General features: G+C 56.7%; 1 protein-coding gene across 4 annotated transcripts; it reads left to right on the top strand.

Annotated features, from left to right (window-relative positions):
• Nucleotides 1–23: 23 nt before the first annotated feature.
• Nucleotides 24–8,996, top strand: PTMA (prothymosin alpha). 4 transcript variants are annotated; one of them, XM_041405923.1, is made up of 5 exons: nt 24–182; nt 4,193–4,264; nt 4,944–5,031; nt 7,577–7,650; nt 8,095–8,996. In XM_041405923.1, the coding sequence occupies exons 1-5, from the start codon at nt 138–140 to the stop codon at nt 8,140–8,142; spliced, it is 327 nt and encodes a 108-aa protein (XP_041261857.1). In that variant the 5' UTR covers nt 24–137; the 3' UTR covers nt 8,143–8,996. The 4 variants fall into 4 exon arrangements, with proteins under 4 accessions (XP_041261857.1, XP_041261855.1, XP_041261856.1 ...); XM_041405921.1 differs by having other exon boundaries at nt 4,944–5,037; XM_041405922.1 differs by having other exon boundaries at nt 26–182; nt 4,941–5,031.
• Nucleotides 8,997–9,223: the final 227 nt, after the last annotated feature.

Below are 9,223 nucleotides of genomic sequence, written 5' to 3'. Positions count from 1 at the left end.
CCGCCCCCCGGCTCTATAAGAGGGCCGGCGGCGCCGCGTGAGTTCCCACTGGCTCGCGCAAAGCCATCTTGGCATTGTTCTGCCCGCCCGCCCGCGCCGCCGCAGCCCCGCGCGACACAGCCCCGCACGCCCCCGCCATGTCCGACGCGGCCGTGGACACCAGCGCTGAAATCTCCGCCAAGGTGAGCGACCCGCCGCCTCGCGCCCTGCTCCACGGCTTTTTTTCCCCCTCCCTATTTTAATATTTTTTTCTGAGCGATATCGGGCTTTTTTTTCCCCTTTTCTGTTTTTTCATCGGAATTTTTTTTTCCCCCCCCTGCCCGTCCCGCCCCCTCGTTTCTCCCCCTTCCCCCTCCGTCCTTCGCGTTGAAGTTGGCGGCGCGGTGCGGAGCCGGTGCCGCCGCGCTCGCCGTGCGGGGCTGCCAGCGCTGTTCCTTTGTCTACAGTGTGCGGGAAACGTGCTCGCCGCCTTTGCCGGTGCTGCCGAGCGCCGCCGCTCCGCGTCCCGCTGCCTCCCGCCTTTCCTTGGGACAGTAGCCGGTCATCCCGCTGCGGAGGGGCTCGGGGACCCGGGGGGGGTTCACGCACGGCAGTGCCTCGGCACCCGGCAGCGCTCGCTCATTCAATCCGCGGTGCGGGAGCTTGACAGCCCCGTCAAACTTGTGTTCCGCTCGGCCCCGTCCCTGCGGGGGGATGTGGGGGGAAGCGCTCCGGAACACGCACGGGTGGGGGGGGCAGTGTCTGTTGTGGAGTTGCTGCCGAAAAGCGGGGTGGGCGGGTGGTTGCTATTTCGGAGTTGCGCCCCGTTGATGCGGGAGGGGCGTCTGCTGTGGCGGTGTTACCCCTGGAGTGTGGGGGGGGACAGTTGTTTCTTCGGCGTTTCCCCCCGGAAGGACGGGGGGGGGGCCATTTGCGATTTAGGTACTGCCCCGTATTGGGAGTTACTATTTCGGTGGTGAGGGGGAGTAGGGGGTGATCCGCAGCTGTCCCGGGGGGGAGCTTTTGTTATTTTTGGAGTTACCCCGATGGAGGCAACCCCATAGCAGGAGATGCCCCGGAGCGCTGGGGCGGCAGGGCTGAGGGCGCCGGCCCTGGCCCAAGCTGCTCGCAGCGAGGATAACTTTGCGAGTCGCTGCTGGAGGTGATGGGAAGTGGTTGGGGAGCGCCGGTACCAGCCGGGAGAGGCTCTCCCGGGAGTCCCCGCTGCGGCTCCCGGCGCACGCCTTTGTCTGCGAGCCGCGGCGGAGCGTCCCCCGGGGGGACTGCGATCCCCGAGCGGCCGCCGTGCAGCCCGGGGCCACGGCCGGAAAAGTTGCGAGGGGACCCGGCCCGGACCAGTGCGTGGGAAGGCTGCGGGGGACGTGCCCGGCGGCCTCCTCACACTGCGCCCCGGCTGGCCCAGGGTCGCGCCGCTCCCGGGGGAAGTGCGGCTGGAAGGGGGGGAAAAAAATCCGACCGGGAGGAGGGTTTATAAAAAACAACCAACAAAACGCCGTTTCTGGCAGATTTCGATTTCACTTCTGTTTCCCGCTCCCGCAGCCATGCCCCCATCCCGCCTGCCCTGCCTCTGTTCCGGGGCCGTGGCTTGGTCCCCGCCGCCTCCGGCTCTCCCACTGCCGGGAAGCGGCGAGGCGGGTCGATCCCCATCCTTCCCCGGGGGAACGGGGCCAAGTTTGCCGTTAACCTTCCCCTGCCCTTTTTGCCGCGTGCGGGAAGGGGTCTCGTCTCTGGCTCACGCTCCTGAGAGCGGACAAGGGTCCGCGCTGCAGGGCGGGCGGAGGCGCGCACGGCGGCAAGGTGACCCCCCCACACCTCAGAGAAGCGCGGAGGCACCGGGGCCGCTCGCTCTCGTCCCGCCTCGCCGTCCGGAACGCTCTCGGGAGGCGGGGATGGGGGGGAGGGGGTTCCCGCCCCGCCCGGGCGCCGCCCCCGGCCGGTGCCGCGGGGCGCCCACCACGTGCGGCCCTGGGAGCCGGAGTCCGCCGCGCCGCCCCCGCCGGGACTACAGCTCCCGGCAGCCCGCGGGGCGCCGTGCTGGCTGCCGGCCAATCAGCGGGACGTGGAGAGTGGCGCGCGGTTTGAATGGCGGCCGCGCGCGTGGCGGCGCGGGTGAGCCCCCTGCCGGCGGGAGGCGCGGGCTGCGGCGCTGCCTCTGTCGTCCCCGGTCCTGATTTCCCCCGCTTCCCACAGGGATCCTGCCGAGGGCAGGGCCGCGGAGAAGGTAGAGCTTTCCGGGCCGGTGGTATGCGCCTCTGCACCGCTGCTATTCATTCCATAGACAAACAGCCCTGACACACCTATAATTAGAGGCTGTGTCCCAGTCTTGACGCCAGAGCAGCCCTGCTGCCTGCACCGGCCCTTGGTCTGGACAGTCCTGCGCATATCTGTTTGTGTTGGAGTGGGAAAGGAAAAGGGGGAATCTGATGCTCTCCGCAACCCTGTTGCTACCACAAACTTCATGACCTGGCATCGTGATAGTGGTTAAACTGAGAGCATTTTCAGTGATGCAGGAAAGGTCAGGGCTGGAGATCTGTCCAGCTAAAATGCCTAAGAACGAGTTGTTCCTTCACTGGGAGAATTGCTTGCAACTTGTGAACTACTCGTTTTAAAAAGAACTGTTGGGCACATTGAGAAGTGGAAATTCTGACTGCTTGACTTGCTCTGTGTTTAACTTGGGAACTGCTTTTTTGCCCTCGTGCCCATGTGCTTGATGTGTTGGAGCAGCTGTAGCCCAGTGATGCATAAGAGGCCAAATGGTTGTGATCAGTCTCCAGGGAACAGGGCAGTGGAAGCCACTAACAGCGTAAAACTGGTGGAACTGGGCAGTGTGGAGGAGGTGGGCTGGGATTTGTGTGTGAGCAGCGAAAGGAAGAGGGAGCTTGTGTGTTTGTTTTACTCCAGACTCCTGGGTTGGTTTGCTTAGGTGAGGTTCGATCAACAGGTGTTGTCCCCCTTCAAGGCTTTCTTGCAGGGAAAGTCTTTCCTCAGTGCACTGGCAGTCTGTGGGTGCCTCTGTCTATTTGAGTGACCTGTGCTGCCTCCCCTGCGCAGTCTGCAGGGCGGTAGAAACCCTCCCAGAAGGGAGCAGTGATCACGCTAGCAGGGCCATGCTCTTCCCTGCCGTGTTCCCAGGAGGCAGCGGCTCCCGGGAGTGAAAGTGCCCGCTGTCCGTGGGCGGCACCGGCAGCTGCAAAGGGCCGGCAGGAGGGGGAGAAGCCACCGCAGTGGAGCAGCAGCTTCCAGCAACTTTTAAACACCTCATGGTTGCTGCTGAAGCCGGCTGTGGCTGTGCTGCTGGCCCTGGGGAAGGGCCTCCCTGCTTTGCTTGGCTGGGGTAGCACTCACCGTGCTGAAGGATCTCGCTCCAGTTGATGGAGGAACAGAAGGGGAGGAGGATGCAAGCAGAGATGCCAGTGTTAAATCCAAGTGTTCTTAATGCGGGAACATAAAGTTGGATCCTTTCAGCCTGTTTGCTGAGCGACTTGGCATGACATTTTGACAGTGATCAATAGCAAAAACACACAAGCTCCCGCTCTGCTCGCGGTGGAGGCTTGAACCGAACTAGCCAGGCATGGCTCTTGGAGCAGTGTAAAAATAGACTTCTTCCCCCACCCCATCCTGTTACACTTCAGGCTGTGAGCTGGATGCTGGAGCCTCCTCTCTGCTGCTGTGAGAAAGACCAGGCGTGTAACATTTGCCGTATGATTTTCACTAGGCAGGGCAGAGACCGCAGCCTCTGCTAACGAGTCCCTGGGATTTGTTCCTGCTGGGAAGGTTCTGAGCAGCCCCGGGACGGCGGAGCCCATCCTTTGGACAGGGCTGCCGGCTCTCCGTGGCATTGCGGGAGCTTGCGTGGACTGTGCTAAGATGGGCAATCGGCCAGCTCCGCTGCTGTTGAGCGTATATGCAGGCGGCCAGCTCTGTGTGTTTGGGAGCTCAGAGGTGAAACAGAGCAGTCTCTTTTTTAGAGGGCTGCTCTGGCAAGGCTGACTTGGATTGAGATTCGCCCCCATGTTTTCCCGTTCCCAAGGAGGAGCCAGAACGTGGCGACCAAATCACAGAACAAATCTGTATGAAGAGAAACCAGCGCCTGCTCTCGCTCTCAGACTGTGTTTTTCACACCTGATCTGCAGCTTCTCTGACCCAGACACCTGGAATCGGGGTGACTTCTCTGCTTTTCTGCTCCTTCCAGGATCTAAAAGAGAAGAAGGAAGTTGTTGAAGAAACAGAAAATGGCAGAGATGCACCAGCCAACGGCAATGCTGTGAGTATGGCTGCAATCTGCTGGGAGAGGCAATCTGTACATCAATGCCTTTTTTTTTTCTCCTCTTCTTGCTTTTGCTGCGAGTTTGTCCCTAGCACTGTTGAGAGGGGATCCCTGTAAATGGCAGCTCTGAGCCCTGCAAAGCCCTTCAGCCTTTGGTGCTTCACGTTACACAGACGCTCCCAGCCTGTGGGCTGTTCATGTGTGTGCAGAAAAGAAGGGCTGGGCTTGGATTCCCTCCCTGACAGCTGTGAGGCTGTCCAGTACCAACTATTCCCTAGGCAAGGATAAAGAGGAAAAAAAATTGAAAACCCACTAGGATTTACAATGTTACAACCAGTTCAGCTGGGAAATACATCATAGTACAAGTAAACTGGTTGGTTTCCTCTTTTGACGTGCTGGGGGAAAATCACTGTGCCACATTTCAATGTGCCATGAGAGCCATGACAGGCTTTGTCTCAAAGCTGCAGCCCCAAGTTACTGTAGGATTGATCATTTGTGCCTGGGCTGTCTGGGTTGTGGAGGCAGGCAGAAAGCGGGATGTGCACCCAGGGCCCCGGTGGGCTGGTGCTTTGCTTTCGGCAGGAAAGGTGGGAACACGCGCTTGTGCTGAATGTCTCTTCCACCTTCTCCCTTTCCCAGTGCATTTTTTTAAGTGATGTTTTGTCTTGCCAAGGAGAACGAGGAAAACGGAGAGCAGGAGGCTGACAACGAAGTAGACGAAGAGGAGGAGGAAGGTGGTGAAGAAGAGGACGAGGAGGAAGAGGGTGATGGTAACTTTTTGTTCCCCCACCCCCATCCCACAGCGGTGTCCTGCTCGGGACAGCAGGCTCTGGGAAGCGGAGGCGAGCGGAGAGCAGCATCTCCCCCTCGCGGCTGTGGGCAGAGAGCTCCCGCCAGCCAGGCTCGCTCCTTCCTTGCTTGCCCGAGCCACTGCTGCTGGGAGTGAAGTCAGCCTTGAATCCCTTCCAGCAGGTTGAGGGCAGATTCCTCCCTCCCTCCCTCTGGCCAGACGGCACCTTCCCGCGGCGCTGAATAAGCGCATTAGCCCTTCCGTGCGAGTAGTAAAACCTGCCCTTGGCTCCTGTGAGCGCGGCCGCTGCCGCAGACCCAGCGCCGGCCAGTGGGACAGGGACAGCCCTGGGTGGCCGTGCCTTGGCCCAGGCACAGAGGGTGTGTCTCCGTGCTTGTTCCTGAAGCAGCGGGCTGAAAGCACCAGCAGCCCTCTTTCCCAGGCTGGATGCTGTGTGGAAACGAGCAGAGGAACCTGCGGCTCTTACCTGATCCTCCAGCTGGAGTAGATAGGCTTGCTTTGAACCTTCTGTGGCTGCAGTGTACTCTTGTCTCCCTGCCCTCTGCTGCTTCCTGACCTGACCCAGCCTGGAAGTGGGTTTTGGCAGCAGTGACTTGCCGAATCACTTCTCACCCTCCCTGCTATTATTTTTTTCCCAAGATCTGCTTGGATGAATAACATTGTTTATTTTTATCGCTTGTTAAGGCTGGGAGAAAACCTTTCTTGTTATGCTGAGATGAACTCGGGGCCCCTGATTATCTGTTACTAGGTTAATCCCCTGTGAATTTTTGGTTTGCGTGCTGACCTACTAACCTGCTGGCTAGTTTTGGGAGATACGGACAGGGCTGAAAATTTAATGACCGTTAAACCAGTTCTTATTCTGAAAGTGTGAGCTGGGAAAGCCACCTCCTTTGGGGTAGCACTCTCTCAGCAGCCTGCTGTGCCCTTCAGTAGGAATTGGTTCACTAGGAACAACTGGGAATTGTGATCCTCTTTAACTTGTGGTTCTAACCCCTGAGGACAGATGCAGCACTGCTGTGTGCTGTCCTGAGCCCATTACCCCCAGCCTTACATTAGGGTGGATGAGATGGGGCATACTTGGCTCTCCCTGCTCCTCTCGGGCAGGAGCAGGGAGGATGCGCGTGCTGCAGGCGCATGTGTGGGGTGGAAGTGTTGCTTGGATACTGCTGTGACAAACCCGGGGAGCTTTGGTCCCGCAGTGCCAGCCCTGCTCTTCCCAGCTCGCCGAACACCGGCACGATTTGGCACGCGGTGCCTGGAGACGCCGATGCCTTGTGGGGATCCGGCACAGGCTCTGACTGCTGGCACGGGCACTGTCCTGCTTGCTGCCCTCGGGCGATCCCTGCCTGAGAGCTGCACCTGAGCACTGCAGGAGAGAGATTTAAAGGCAGCAAGTCCAGCTTGCATCAGCTTTTTTAGCCGAGACTTGCAGCCAAACTCCCGGGGTTTGACAGCAGAGGAGAGCTTGAGGGTATATTTTCCTCTCACATCTCTCCATCCCATCTCATTATTTGCTTTGCTTAAAGCAGCTCAAAGAACTAAAAATGCTCCCAATCAGCTTGGCACTGTCACCTGACCTGCCGGCCAGCCCAGTGCATGTGATGGCTGCCGGGGTGTTGATCCAGCGCTGGGAGCTAATCTTGGCCCTTCCCGCTGCATGGGCCACACCGCAGCTGGGCACACGTCAGGAGGGGCGAGGGGAAGGGAGGATGGGCTGACCTTAATCCCCCCGGCTGTCCAGGCTGTCCGTACGTGTGGCTCATGGCGGTGGTTTAAAGCCAGCTTACTGGCCTTAACTCTCTAAGTTTTAGTAGGGTCTCCTGTTACACAAGAGACTTGTCTCGGCAGCTGAGAAGCTGTTTTGCCTCTGGGCTTGCCCCTGAGCCCCCAAAACTGGCCAAAGGTGATTGACTCAGTCGTTCTGATCCACTGGCCTATTTGAGCTCAAAGTGGGTCAAAGCCCAGAGCTCGCTGCTCATGCTCCTGGCTGGCTGTAAGATAAGTTGGAAGCATTTGTTTGCTGTTCTGATAATTAGAAAGTGTTCTGACTCAGAACTAATGCGTTCTGGCTCTCTTACCTCATTAAAGATGGACTAATAGCTGCGAAGGGAAGCAGAAGTAATCTGGAGTGGTTAGGCAGAGCAGCCACTAGAAAGAGTTTTTTCCTCTCTTTTTCCCCCCATTTTTGCCATGATTTTGGCACTTGTGGTAGGTGGTGGTTTTGCCATCTCGCTGTCCATGTTAAAAATGTAGTGTGAATCAAACTTGAGGCTGCCAATCCTTACTTTCCCTTTGGTGGGTCAGGTCATTTGGGGGATGCCCAGAAAGCCACAGTGTCCTCTCTCACCTCTTGTCCTCAGAAGGGCCTGTGCCGCCTGGGGAGATGGGGACATGGTATCACAGTGTGGGGATGTGCCAGGATTAAATCCAGAGGGAAGGTGTGTGATACTGGAACTCTCCAGAGGGTCTCACGTTTCCTCCCTTTGTACTCCATGCAGGTGAGGAAGAGGATGGTGATGACGATGATGAAGCTGAGGGAGCCACAGGCAAACGGGCAGCTGAGGATGATGAGGTACAAAGAGTAGGCAGCCCCTCAGAGCCACACGTGTCCCCAGAGGGTTTGGGAGGGGGGAGGGTGTCAGTGGGGCTGGAGAGGCTGGGCATAACTCTGGGGCTGGAATGCTTTGCCTGTGTGCTCCCCATGTCTCTCCAGGGACACAGCCCAGTTCTGTTTATACACTGGCCTGGTTAGGGGGGTGTCTGCTCCTGCCAGCAGAGCCCTGGCCCTGGGCTGGGGAGACCTGGAATGCTCATGGTGGGCCTGGGTGGGGGGGGCACTCAGGGGCTCCCTGAGAAGAGAGGATTTTACCTGAGGGAGGGAAAAACCTGTGGTGCTCAGACCTTGTCCCTGAGGCAGGAGAGGGACCCCAAACTCCCCTGCCTCGGGGTGATTCTTGCCTGCCCCCAGCAGCCCCAGTCCCCATCCCCTCTTCTGACGGCTCTGCTTTCCCCCTAGGACGACGACGTCGATCCCAAGAAGCAGAAAACCGATGAAGATGACTAGGCAGCAAATTTTTTTTTTCTTTTTTTTTTTCTTTTTTTTTTTTTTTTTTTTAAATAAGGAGGAAAACAAACCAACAAAAAAGGCCAGCGCGTCCTCTTCACCCTTGGGTCTCCCCTTGGGACTCCTGTTGCAGCCCCCTTTCCCTCACACACCCCTTCCTCCCCCCTCCGCCGTGGTCATCCTCACCAAGTAGAGTGAACCCCGTCCCCGCCCCCGGCGCGGCGCTGCCACTCAACGAACATGGAAACGATTCGCCCGTTAGCGGGGAGAGAAAACCCCCCTTCCCCCACAAACCCTCTCCCCCCCGAGCACCAAAACTTCAAGGCCCTGCTTTCTTTCTTAAAAGTACTTTAAAGGAGAATTTGTTTGTATTTTTTATTTACATTTTATATTTTTGTACATATTGTTAGGAGGTCCGCCATTTTTAAGTGATCTCGGATTGACCAAAAGGGGGGCTTTGAAGTGTATATCTCTCTTGTTACCTATCTCTGACTTTACTTGTGGTGTGACCAGGCCCAAACCATTATCTCAAAGGAGAATAAAACAAAACCTTGTAAAAAAAAAAAATTAAAAAAGACAAAAATGCAAAAAAAAAAAAAAATTACAATCTTATTCTGAGCATTCCAGTAACTTTTTTTGTGTATGTACTTTAGCTGTACCATAGATCGTGGTTTGTATGAGGTGGCAAGGCCAAAGATAAAAAGGTTTTCTTTTTTTTTTTTTTCTGTCTATGAAGTTGCTGTTTATTTTTATTTTTTATTTTTTTTTTTTTTTTTTGGCCTGTTTGAAGTATGTGTGAAACAATGTTGTCCAACAATAAACCGGAATTTTATTTTGCTGAGTTGTCCTAACAAGGCTGCCTCCCAACTGCTGCTTTTTGTTTTAGTTTTCATTTGTTTTAGTTTTTTATTTCTTTCTTCCCTTCTTTATCTCCTTTCTTTCTTTGCTTTGGACTTGGGCTGGGAAGAGAGAGAGAGGGGTGCAGAGTGTTGATGGGGAGGGTCTGGGGGCTGTGCTGTCCCTGCTGCTGTGGTGGCAGGGGAGGTGGAGTCTTTCCATGGCTGTATTCCTGTGGAGAGCT

Source organism: Onychostruthus taczanowskii, unplaced genomic scaffold, assembly GCF_017590055.1.
Source record: "Onychostruthus taczanowskii isolate IOZ18803 unplaced genomic scaffold, ASM1759005v1 scaffold24, whole genome shotgun sequence".
NCBI classification, from domain to species: domain Eukaryota; kingdom Metazoa; phylum Chordata; class Aves; order Passeriformes; family Passeridae; genus Onychostruthus; species Onychostruthus taczanowskii.
Note: the sequence above shows the minus strand (reverse complement) of the source record. Positions and strands in the feature narration are given on the sequence as shown.